The sequence below is a fragment of the Leucoraja erinacea genome, chromosome 10 (assembly GCF_028641065.1).
Source record: "Leucoraja erinacea ecotype New England chromosome 10, Leri_hhj_1, whole genome shotgun sequence".
Lineage (NCBI taxonomy): Eukaryota > Metazoa > Chordata > Chondrichthyes > Rajiformes > Rajidae > Leucoraja > Leucoraja erinaceus.
Window position 1 is genome coordinate 12,470,797 of NC_073386.1, and position 13,514 is coordinate 12,484,310.

The 13,514-nt window shown below is 40.8% G+C and overlaps 1 protein-coding gene across 1 annotated transcript in view; it reads left to right on the forward strand.

The window, feature by feature from the left end:
• The window catches only part of LOC129700788 (phospholipid phosphatase-related protein type 4-like), a 68,302-nt gene extending 55,377 nt beyond the window's left edge, over window positions 1-12,925 (forward strand). Inside the window, exons 6-8 of the mRNA XM_055641486.1 lie at window positions 2,862-2,919; window positions 4,769-4,942; window positions 9,711-12,925. Coding sequence (XP_055497461.1) covers window positions 2,862-2,919; window positions 4,769-4,942; window positions 9,711-11,054 — 1,576 coding nt within the window. The 3' untranslated portion in view covers window positions 11,055-12,925. The remainder of the gene's footprint in view (window positions 1-2,861; window positions 2,920-4,768; window positions 4,943-9,710) is intronic.
• The last annotated feature ends 589 nt before the right edge of the window (window positions 12,926-13,514 follow it).

Below are 13,514 nucleotides of genomic sequence, written 5' to 3' on the forward strand. Positions count from 1 at the left end.
ATTAATTAATTATTTCTCTCTCATCTTACTTAATCAAACAGTAATCAAACAATCAAATCTTATTATCACAACGTTTTACCGTTGCAATGTTTAAGAAACATTTAGATACTATCGCAACGGTTTAACAAACATTGGGACAGGTACGTGGATAGGATAGGTTTAGAGGGATATGGGCCAAATGCTGGCAGGTGGGACTAGTGTAGATGGGACATGTTGGTGGGTCTGGGCAAGTTGGGCCAAAGGGCCTGTTTCCATGCTGTAAGATTCTATGACTCTATCTACACCACAGTTGATGTTTGGACCACATCGGGAAAATGCAGGGTAGCTATAAAACTAACCTATCCAGAAAGAATAAATTGTTTGAATCACTTTTTGCTCTTGGGTTGAAATTAGCCTGCCAATAATTTAAACTCCAGAGCTATAAGTGATTCACTCCATAGTGTCATAGAAGTAAACAGCACATCAACTTTTCAGTCCACACCACCAATTGTACCAATATACACAAGCCTCGTTTACCAACATAGGTCCAAAGCCTTTGATGCCTTGGTTATTCCAATATTTGCCGATGTTTCTTCAATGCCCTCCAATGAAATACAAATAACAGATAGTACGAGTTTCTGCTGATATTAACAAAGTGAGTGTTGATCCTAAAGAAAGTGAGTCTATGAAAATTAAGGGATAACAGAAGTTCATAAATACTAAGAGCAGAATTAGGCCATTTGGCCCATCAGGTCTACTCCGCCATTCAATCATGGCCGATCTATCCTTCCCTCTCAACCCCATTCTTCTGCCTTCTCCCCACAACTACTGACACCCTTACTAATCAAGAGAACAAGAAGACAAAACAAAGAGATGGCTTGTAAATTAAATATTTTGTATTAGTCTCCACTTTGGAGGTTGCAATAACATCCCGTAAATAGTTTTTTTTTATCGGGAATTGGAACTGAGGAAGTAGGGAAGAACTCAGGAAAAATGTAACCACCAGGGAAGTGCAGGAAAAATGTTCCCAATGCTGGGGGAGTCCAGAACCAGGGGTCACAGTTTAAGAAAAAGAGGTGGCTATTTGTGACTGAGATGGGGAAAAAATGCTTTTTTCACCCAGAGTCTTATGAATCTTTGGAATTATCTGCCACAAAAGGCAGTGAAGGCCAATTCACTGAATGTTTTCAAGAGAGAGTTAGGTTTAGCTCTTAGGGCTAACTGAATCAAGGGATATGGGGAGTAAGCAGGAATGGAGTATTGATTTTGGGTGATCAGCCACGATCATATTGAATGGCGGTGTTGGCTCGAAGGGCCGAATGGCCAACTCCAGCACCTATTTTCTATGTAAGTGATACTGAGTAAATTGTTGAGACTGATCTCAAGAAACCAAGAGTAGGTAGAAATTGCTCTTGCTCTGGTTGTCAAGATGTATCAACTGAAGTGTCACAAGGATCCGTGCTGGGGCCTCAACATTTTGTAGTTTATATAAATGACTTAAATGAAGGCTAAATTATCCTTCAGTTGCCTTTAGTTTATTTTATTGTCACTGTACTAGGGTACGTTGAAAAGCTTTTGTTGCGTGCTAACCAGTCAGCAGAAAGACAATACATGATTACAATCGAGCCATTCACAATATACAGATACATGATAAAGGAAATAACATTACACATCTGAGAGGAGATTAAGATGAGCATAATTAAAGATAGAAATGCTGCAGTCAGAGCAGAGATCTAAAAGAGTGGAGCGATTGGAATGCGTGATTGCAGAACCACTTCTGTGACCAGTACACAAAGTGTCACCGGGGTTGACGGCATCTTAGACGATGACATCAAGTCGAGTCAAGCCAAGTCAAGTTTGTTCCATCTGCTCTAATATGGTGAGGTACAAGTACAATGAAAGACCTCTTGCTTGCAGAAGCATCACAGGCATATAGATTCAGTCAGCAAACAAAAACCTAAATTATACATAATTGGTGCATACATTCTCATGTTAGTGAAAAGAGAATAGACTACAAAAAAAACAATAGCGCAAAAATAGACAACAAACCCATGCTAGTGCAGGAGAGTCATTATCCATTTTGGCTGAAATATAAAAGAGGAAGCATATTATTGAAATAACGAGAGACTGCAAAGCTCCGAGATGCAGAGGAATCTGCATGTCTGAAATATATGATTCTCGACAGGCTCGTACACAGGCACAGCACATAATTAAGAATATTAGCAGAATGTTGTGGCTTATTGCAAAGGGAATTTATTGCAGAATTATGGAAAATCAGGTTCAATTGCACTGTGGATTAAAGGGACTGCAACTCAAACACAGTGTTCAGCTCCTGTTCCCTTATTCAGTAAGATTATTAATACATTGGAACCAGTTCAAATAAGGCTTCCTAGACTAGTAACCGACAATGGGTGGGTTTTTTATGAAGAAGGTTTTGTTTGTGTCTGTTGGAGTTTAAAAGAGGGAGAGGTGAGTCGACTGAAACATATAAGATCCTGAAAAGTCTTAATGGGCTGAATGTGGCATGTTTCCTGTGAGGAGTATCTGGAAGTGCAATAAATTTATTAATCACTATGTCGCGCATTTAACGCAGAGATGAGGTGAGGTTTTTTTCTCTTTGGGCTGCAAGTCTGTTGAAGGCCCTTCCTCAATATGCCTTGAAAGAAGAGTCTTTGAAAGACAGTGGTAGTTGAGTTCTTGATAAACAATATTGGTAGATGTGAAACCAGAGCTGAACTTGCATCTGATGGGCTGTGATTTTATTTAATGGCGGAGGAGGCTTGAGGGGGCAAGAGACACACACCGGCTACTATGTCATGAGCATGTTGATGTGTGATGATCTGAAACAGCAGCAGTATAACCAGGTTGATTTCTCTTTGCAGAAAGTCCTTTCCATCACAGCACGCCACACTTGCAGCCTTTGCAGCTGTGTACGTTTCCGTAAGTAATCAGTACTGCATTGTATGATTCACAGCGTCATAATGGAACAGAAATAAATGGGAACTAATTATTAATTGTGAGTGAAATCTTAATCTGCTTGTGAAAAATTAGTTGCTGGCCTTATTTGTAGATTGCCGTGAGAATCTAAAGAATTGCAATTCCCGAACTGATGAGCAAATAACGATTAAGTAGTCACCAGCCTGATGTTGGTATCATCATGATGAAACACTTCTATCTCTATAATGGTCACGTTCACTATCCACCATGGCTCTGTGATCTCCTAGCAAAGGTTGTATTGTTAGGCTCAATAAAAATGCTCTGGAAGATCCCACTATTAACTCTGCAGAAGGTAGAAACCAACAGATCACGTTGACCAAGTACTAGTTTGGAAAACACCTATCGGCCTGTCCCACTTGGCGACTGTCACCAAAAATTTGGCCCACTGTCGCCGAAAAATGTTCAACATGTTTTTGCGAGACTTTTTGCACGACTGAGGAGGCTACTCCCGGTGAACATGTGGCGACAAACTAGTTACCTGTAGTTGCCTAAAAAACACCTGTGGGACAGGCCCGTTACTTTCTGTGTAATGCAATATCTTCTTGGTCCCAGCTCCTACCTGAAAGCCTACATAGACTTGGCTTCCAGCTGACCAGACCAGCTAACAACGTGGTCACTAGTCCAAGGAAAAAGGATTACATTCCTGCCCCAACATTGTTAAAACGGGTATCCCTTCACTCTCCCGCAACAGGTACTTAAGTCGGCTATTATAAAATGATACGGTAAAAGGTGATAATTTGATCATTCACAGCAGCAAGAACTTGGCAACATTCAGACATGGGTTAATAAATGCAAGGCAATGGCTGGCACTTATTATAAAATGTTTAACCTTTCTCCCATGATATTCCAAGTCTTCACCGATTCCAAGTCACCCACACTTCTCATCCTGGGGTTACTATTGACCAAACACCCAACTGGTCCAACCACATAAATACTGTAGCTATAACACCAGCTCAGAGGTTAGGTATCTTGTAGTGATGCTTTCCACTCTCTATAAGGCAGGAGCCAGGACTATGATTGAAAATGCTGCACCCGCCTCAATGAATACACATCCACAACAATCAAGAAGCTTGACACCACTGAAGGCAAAGGCTGACACCCATCTAGCGCCCTGATCAATGACTTCCTCCACTGCAAGGGCTCAATGAACAAAGTCTGTCAACTGGCAGATCTGTCAATCTATAGAACCTCCCCAACCCACAGCCTTCACCATTTGAAAGGCATGGGCATCAAGCATAGGGGAATGCCAACGTTCCCATGTTCCCCACACATCTTTGTTGGAATTCCCTATTTAATAACATTGCAAAAGACCTTCACACAAAGGATCGCAGTGGTCCAAGGTGGTGGTTCTGAAGGGCAATTAGAGAGGTTAATAAACGCTATCCTTGCATGATTTCAGATTATCATTGGGATGGCAACATTAGAAGTTCTACCACATGAAAGAACACACGCAACACAATTTACGTTGTCGAATGCTGGCAACTAAGCTCGAGCTATAGCATAATATAAAAGGGTATCAGATAGATACTCCAAAAGGAAGAACATTTATATGAGGCAAGGGCAAGACAACAGAAAACCTTGATAGAAGAACCAGTATAGTCAGCTACATGGACTCCTACAGTCCTGTAAATGTTGTGTCTCTTGCATTATATGCAGTGTAATGGGATTGTTTGACTGTTGAAAGAGATGCTAAATATTATGTGGGAAATAGTCATTTCAGTTGATAGCAGAGGATGAAATCATTTAATTTCACAGCTGACTTAGTCCTTCTGTTTTCTTGTTTATCATTTAGATGTATTTTAATGCTACGCTGACTGACTCTTCCAAGCTCCTGAAGCCACTCCTGGTCTTCACATTCATCATATGTGCAGTGATCTCTGGTTTAACACGCATCATCCAGTACAAGAATCACCCGATAGATGTTTACTGTGGATTCATGATCGGAGGAGGAATCGCTGTCTATTTGGTGAGTGACTCATCGCAGAAGAAGTTACTCCTCTGTGATTAAATTCCTAATGCTCTTAACAACTTTTTTATTTACTTTTATTTAGGCTGAGCATCTCTGGATTTTTCTATCAAGAGAGCTGAGATGGTTGAAATAAAAATATACATTGCTGGTAACATCTGAGGAAAGAGAAATGGATTTGAGGAAAAAAGATAATGGATAGGACAGGTTTGGAGGGATATGGCCCAAATGCGGGCAGGTGGGACTAGTGTAGTTGGGACATGTTGGCCGGTGTGGGCAAGTTGGGCCGAGGGGCCTATTTCCACACTGTATGACTCTTATGACGCTATAAAATCATAAGATCATAAGAGGTAGGAGTAGAATTAGGCCATTCGGCCCATCAAGTCTATGCCACCATTCAATCATGGCTGATCTATCCCTCCAAACCCCATTTTCCTGCCTTCTCCCCATAACCTCTGACACCCATACTAATCAAAACGGAACTCTAAATGGAATTTACAATTCCATTTGTAGATGCTTTATCTGTTTGCCTCAACATACCTACCAAAACGGGACATATCTTGATCTACCAAAATCCACTTTCTGCATGGAACTGTTCCATCCTAAATGATACTCGGATCCTTATGATAGAATTACTTCAAAAAATATGTCCACGGACCATGAGGAGAACAATGTGATTGCTGCTACAGCCATATCTCCAGATTTCACCAATAATCAAAGCTCAAAAGATCTTTAAAGGCTTTTGAATTTCTCTGACATTCGGAAATATTCAAAAATGTAAAAAATAATTAAACAACTTGAAATTTAAAAATGTTTTAAACCTCCAAATAATACCAATTATTCCATAATCTAATTTATAATGATATTACCCCAAAACTCCAGAAGTTTAGGGGTAATATGAGGGGGAACTTCTTTACTCAGAGAGTGGTAGCGGTGTGGAATGAGCTTCCAGTGGAAGTGGTGGAGGCAGGTTCATTGGTATCATTTAAAAATAAATTGGATAGGCATATGGATGAGAAGGGAATGGAGGGTTATGATATGAGTGCAGGCAGGTGGGACTAAGGGGAAAAAACATTTGTTCGGCACGGACTTGTAGGGCCGAGATGGCCTGTTTCCGTGCTGTAATTGTTATATGGTTATATGTTATATGGTTATTGTCCCCACAACGTAAATTACTAATGATAGGCTGTTAGCTATTAAACCTCGGTATTAAATCTAGTTGAAATAAATACTGAGACATGTAGCCTTGGTCAATATAGCCAAGTGAACTATGTAACAGCAATATCATGCAGGAGTCTGAAAATCAAATAAAGACTGCAAATGCTGAAGAACTGAAATTAAAACAGAAAATGTAAAACTTGTCGGGTCAGGCAGCAGCTACAGAGAGAGAAACGTATAACAAAGGATCACCGAGCTGAAGCCTTGATTGTTTCTCATTCCATAGATCCTGCCTGTCCTAATGAGATTTTCTCACATTTTTAGGTTTACTTCACATTACATCTCTCAAAGTCTATTGAACTCTATGATCAGGGTTGAAATTTCTTTCTTAAAATATGAATCGGCACAGATGGCAAGGAATGAGTGATGATATTCATAATTCTAACAGTTGCAGTATGGCTGACTTTTTAATTTGCTAAATAGAGATGAATAAATGGAGATTTGAGCCCAGCTTGCAGACGCATAAACCTATTATGAAAGCATTTGCAATTTGTTGAGTGGCTCAATAAAGATATGAGACTCTTCAGCCTAGCAGTCTGCTGTGTGTTGTAATATCCTGACATGACATTTCATGGGTGAGAGTCCCATTCCACCACACTCCCTTTTAGAGACAGATCTGTCCTTTTGCAGTATTGTCAGAAGAGCCTGCTATAAAATTCATTACGCCTGCTGGTGTCTTTTGTGAGCATGAGATTCAAAGTAATGAAAATTAAGGCTTCGCCAATCTGTTTTCAAATGCCCTGGAATATTCACCAATGTCTGCTTAATACTCCAGGATTAAAACTTGTTTTTAAAATTTGATTTCCCAAGTGCTTCAAATCAAAATGCCATGCCTACCTATAGTTTTTGATGCATCTGAATGAGGCTTGCTCAGACACGGAGAAAATCTCCTTAAGCCTGTGAACTTCACCATCATAAAACACTTATGATACAAATCCAGATAAAGCTTTATATTCCAATTGGACACAAGGTGGGTTGAGCAGAGAGCAGCTCGGCAATTCCTGTGAACCAAGGGCTTGACCTACTTTCCCAGGAATCACGTGGTACATGGTGGTGGGGGGGGGGGGGGGGGATAAAATTGAATCACTGGTGTATCTGCAGTTCAAGCTGAGAGGTAGCAGGAGAGAGACAGGATAGGCAGTTTTATTTTTATTTTAATGTCAAAATTATTTTCTTTCCACCAAGAGGAACAGCATGAGGAATAAAATACTTTGCATTTAAATTGATAACAAAATGCAATTAAGCCATTACATGTAATAAAGAGGAACAATATATCAAAAGAAAAAAAAAACGATACAGTAATCTGGAATGGATTGCCCAAGAATAGGATAGAGAAAGCAAAATCCGCGTAACTTTCAAATTAGCTGTTTATTCCAAAATCAAGAATTTGCTGGGGTGTGGGGAAAGTTATGTTCTGTACCTCAAGCAAATTAGATGTTAGAATTAAAAAGTATATTTTATAATCTCATCTTGCACTTTGCCTACATTTGCCTAATGTGTACGAAGGAACTGCAGATGCTTGTTTATCTGACCGTCTGGTGTACCAAAAACAACCTGGTACTAAACCCATCAAAGACTAAAGAACTTGTCATTGACTTCAAGAAGGAGGAAGAGGAGAGAGGAAGCTGCTCCCTTATACATCAAAGGAGACATGGTGGAGAGAGTCAACGACTTTAAGTTCCTGGGAATAAACATCTCCCAGGACCTCAAATGGCAAATGAACACCGTCACTCTCGTGAAGAGGTCTCATCAACGGCTGTATTCCTAAGGTCTCTACGGAGAGCTAACGTCTCACAGCCGCTGCTGTTGTCCTTCTATCGATGCGCCGTGGAAAGTATCCTCACCTATGGAATCCCGTGGTTTGCCAACTGTACTGTGGCTAGGGCGCTGCAGGGAATTATAAAAACTGCGCAGCACATTACAAACCTAAAATCTTGGAAGACATATACAAGGCCCGATGCTTGCGCAGGGCCATGTGGGGACACATCCCACCCTGCCAACCACCTTTTTACTCTGCTACCCTCCGGGAGGCGATTCGGGTCTCTGCAGGCTCGCAAGACTAAAAAATAATTTCTACCAGATAAAAGAGTTAGAATTGAACACTGGGAAGCAAGAAAACTTCGATGAATACCTCTTTTAATCTCTTTTAAAAATGTATTTATATTCTACTATTAACTGTACATATGTGCATTGGTGTCGTGTTGTATTTCTTTTAACGGAGGGGAAGCAAATGGAATTTCGTTGCTCAGTTTTGTGCAATGACAATAAACATATTCTATTCTATTCTATTCTTGTTTAAACTGAAGATAGGCACAAAATGCTGGAGTAACTCAGCGGGACAGGCAGCATCTCCGGCGAGAAGGAATGGGTGACTGATTTAGTCTGGTCTTCAGCCTGAAGAAGGGTCTCGACCCGAAACGTCACCCATTCCTTTTCTCTGGAGATGCTGCCTGTCCCGCTGAGTTACTCCAGCATTTTGTGTACATTTGCCTAACTTCAGTTATCCAGTCTCTGTAGATTTCAATTCATCCGGAATTATTTTCTTTGCATTCTAATTTAAACTAACTTTTACAAATTTATCATCTCACCCCCCTGATCCACATTTGTTCTGAAGCCTTGATTTTGCAATCGTTACCCTTTTTTTCATTTCCCTCTGTATTCTCACACCTTCCTATTGCTTTCACCCACTCCAGCACTCCAAGAATTACACTTCCAATTGCGTCTTCCTGCACATCGCCAGTTGAAGTGAATTCACTATAAATGGTCAGGCCGCAGCTCTCTGCCTCTCCACTCTATTGCCATTTTTGTGCTCTTTAAAATCTACAATCACTGCCTGAACATGTCTCCTTGAAGCACCCCGGGATGTACAAAGCTGCAATGTAACGTTGTTGTCATTGATTTGACTCAATGGACTAAATAGTCCTTAATTTCAGAAGCAGTGTGGGATGCGTAGCTGCTTCTATATGTCGAGCATTTTAGAAACATAGAAAATAGGCCCTTCAAGCCTGCACCGCCATTCAACATGATCATGGCTGATCATCCAACTCAGTATCCTGTACCTGCCTTCTCTCCATACCCCCTGATCCCTTTAGCCACAAGGGCCACATCTAACTCCCTCTTTAATAATACCAATGAACTGGCCTCAACTACCTTCTGTGGGAGAGAATTCCAGAGATTCACCACTCTCTGTGTGAAAAATGTTTTCTCATCTCGGTCCTAAAAGACTTCCCCCTTATCCTTAAACTGTGACCCCTTGTTCTGGACTTCCCCAACATCAGGAACAATCTTCCTGCATCTAGCCTGTCCAACCCCTTAAGAATTTTGTAAGTTTCTATAAGAACCCCCCCCCTTCAATCTTCTAAATTCTAGCGTGTACAAGCCGAGTCTATCCAGTCTTTGTTCATATGAAAGTCCTGCCATCCCAAGAATCAGTCTGGTGAACCTTCTCTGTACTCCCTTCTATGGCAAGAATGTCTTTCCTCAGATTTAGCATTATAGAGTTCAGTTTCCAGATGATAGATTTTGACGTATTTTGTGTTTTGCACTCCAGGGTCTCTATGCTGTAAGCAACTTCCAGCCGAGTGATGACGGCTTAGCCCACCAAACCCCTCACAGAGAACCGCTGAGATCGCTGACAGAACTCAGCCAGGAGAGCAGTAGACAACTCCAGGGAAAAGCACCCAGTAGCATTGATGGACTTTCATCACACCACTCTGAAAGTATTCTGAACCGGAACCACAGGGAATCCAGCTCCCTTACCAACCTGAAGAGGACAAGCGCGGATGTTGAGATCATAACTCCTCGCAGCCCGATGGCAAAGGAGAACATGGTGACCTTCAGCAACACGCTGCCCCGTGTCAACACGTCGTCAATGGACGAGACGGCGAGAAGGAATGCATCCATTCACGCATCTATGGACTCTGCCCGCTCCAAGCAGCTCCTGTCGCAGTGGAAGTCCAAGAACGAAAGTCGCAAACTGTCCCTGCAGGTCATGGAGACGGAGACCGGTCACTCGCCACCAAAGTGCATGGAGATGCGATCAAGTTCGGAGCCTGTGGGAGTCGGTCTCAATGGAGACGCACAGTCCCAACTCAGCCAGTACTTGAAAATACAAGCCGGTACCATCCCGGGCAACAACAGCACCAGCAGCATTGGCGGAGGAGTAAGAGTCTGCATGCAGTCTCGGCCCGGCTCCTCACAACTCGTCCACATACCCGAAGAGACACACGAGTGCATCAGCACGTCTCCCAAAGCCAGCTCAGCCCGGTCAAAGTGGCTGAAGGTAGCTGAGAAGAGCGGAGTCGGCAGGGCAAGCAGCACCCAGCCAAGAATCATGCAGGTCATTGCCATGTCCAAGCAGCAGGGCATGTTGCACGGCAGTCCGAAAAGTACCGACGGCAGTACCGTGAGCTGCACGGGATCGATTAGGTACAAAGCCCTGACCGACCATGAGCCCACTAATATTGTCAGGGTGGAAGCTCACCCAGAGAACAACAGACCCCTGGTGCAAGTGCCGTCGGGCAGCGAGGAGAGTGGGTCGTGGAAATGGAAAGCCGGCGAGAAGGGGAGCCTCCGCCAAGCCTTCGAGTTGAATGATCTTAACAGGGACTCTGAAAGCAGCGATCCGCTCAAAGATAGCTATGCTTCGTCTGACAGAAGGAAAACCATCCCAGACGGCGGCGACCACCATCACCATGGGATCACCACCATCAGGGTAACACCGGTGGAAGGAAGCGAGGCTCTATCTGAAACGCACTCAGTGTCCTCCAGTAGGGACTCCACCCTAAGGCGGAAAGCCAACATCATTTTAATACCTGAAAGAGGAAACAGCCCAGAGAGCACAAGGAATATCTTCTACAAGGGAACGTCACCCACCAGAGCATATAAAGAATGAATCGCCACCCTAGAAGCCCGCTGAAAGACAATCTTGTCAAAAGAGATGAAGAGTATCTGTACTTTCCAATAATAAATTCAGCCGTTTTAATGTGCCATTCAGCTGTAAAATTAATTGAAATGTTGCTGATAGTTAAACATGTTTGCATGAATAAGATATTTTTACATCCTATTCAAAAGCACACTGGCAAAGCCTGAGCCTTGTGGAAAAAAATGTATTTGCTATGTTGCTATTTCGATAAACTGTGAATGCATTTTCTCCCATATTCAACATCATTCGTATATATTGAGCAAATGATATATTTTCAGTTAGCTTTTGCTGTACAGCCATATTCTGTAATGGACAATTTAGAGGTTCTCTCCTTACTACTGCTATAGATGGTACTTACATATTTAACTGTTCTGATGAATTTTTGTCACCTGCTACGTGTAAAAGTGTTATTGGGATTGCAATGATTACGTGGTCCACAGGAAGTCACAGTTTTTGTCCAGAAGCATCTTCAAAGAGGTCAGTTAGATAAATAAACCATGTAGCCTTTATGGAAATCACACACAAAAGTGTTTTCAAGTATGTACAAATATACACCACATATTACAAATAACAGATTTTTTCTCACGGAATGTAAAATGGACAGTAATTGATTACTGACAATGATTTATATCATAGATTTTTATACTTATTGTAGCCTTAGCATATTGATACATGCCTTTGAAGAATAAATGTTTTTCAAGTAATTATAGGCTGCATTTTTTTGTAAGCTTACATAGCTAGTATTTCATAGCTATTAAAATAGATATATAAAATATGCCTTTAATCATGTGGTACAGGCTTTGTACTAAGGTCTTTTTACATTAATTAATGAATAAAAGTGTCCAATACATCGACGACTGACTAACTTTTCGTCTCGCAAGTGGTGTCTAAGCCTATACCGCCCTATCTATTTGCTACAGGAAAATGTTTTGGTATTTATTACTAGATCCATATTGATAGAGACATGTGCGGCTTTCACTCGGTGCTTGTTGTTTTTGGATACAGCTTATATATAGGAATTCAACAACCAGAAGCCTTCAGACAGAAGTTGAAATAGTACGATATCAACATTGTCCTTTTAGTATCTTTGTTAAACTTTTGTCAGAATAATGAATTTTTCTTAAGGAATCATCACCTTTCAACTATCCAATGGCTTGAATGATTCCAGTGGTTAAAGTGGAAACTTTCTTCCTATTGGCGTTATGATATAGTTGTGTTTTATTACAGTTGTTATTTACAATGAATAGAGAAAGCGTACTGTTCCTGGTACTGTAGGAGTGATTGTAATACTTTGGACAACGAGAATAAATTCCAAGCAAATGCATGTATTTTTATTACAGTAGCACCTGTAAAAATTAAACTTTATTTTCATTTCAACCAGTAAGTTAATTATTTATTATGGAATTATTTAACAAGTGATTTTTTTTGTGTCATTGCATATAATAAATTACTAGTTGGTACAAACTGTGATAATATGATGAAGGTTGGTTATTTGCCCAGTAAAATTATATTTAAGTGGTTTATATGTTTAAAAGAAAACCATCTAGCCAAGATATTCACAGATGTATATAGTTGCATATGTGTTTAGAAAGTTCTGTTAACTTTTTTTTCCATGAAGTGTTTTAAAATGGGCACTAGCTCAGTAAATGAACACAACACCTAACTTTGTGCAAGTTCCTAAGTTGTGCTATACAAGAGTCTTGTGGAAATTGACCAAGGTTGAGGCTGATTTCTGTTAAAAAGTAAACCGGTGGCACTATTATCATGTGTGAGATTTCAGCCACACTTTATCTTTCAAGAAGTATGTTGCTTATTTACAAAATAAATGTTTCTTAATTGAAGTGGATGCAGTTTTATTTCATTCGAGTGCTAAAATAGAGTATAAAATATTTTTTCAACTTGATGATTCGAGCGCAAACATTTCCATTATAATGCAAGACACCCAAATGTTACATGAATTTTTGCAATAATCACAAGAAAGATAAAAATCAGAAGTGTTTAAACCATTAAAGCTCGCATAAACTGGTGCTGGCATTTACCCTGAACATATCATGAACATAGCGCACATAGTCTGAAGAATGGTCTTGACCCAAAACGTCATCCATCCTTTTTCTCTAGTGATTGAATTGAATTGAATTGAATTCCTTTATTGTCATTGCCTGACCCAACGAAATTTCGTTGAGTTACTCCACCACTTTGTGTCTGTCTACTTAGACTTAGAAAAGCACAGTACAAAAACATACCCTCTGCCCACAAAATTCATGCCAAGGACTATGCCAATATAAACTAATCTCATATGTCTGCACATGATCCATGTCCCTTTATTCCCTGTGTATACATGTGCTTAGCTAAAAGCCTCTTAGATGCCACTGTTGTATCTGCCTCCAACACAATCTCTTACTGCACATTCCAAGCACCCACCACCCACAG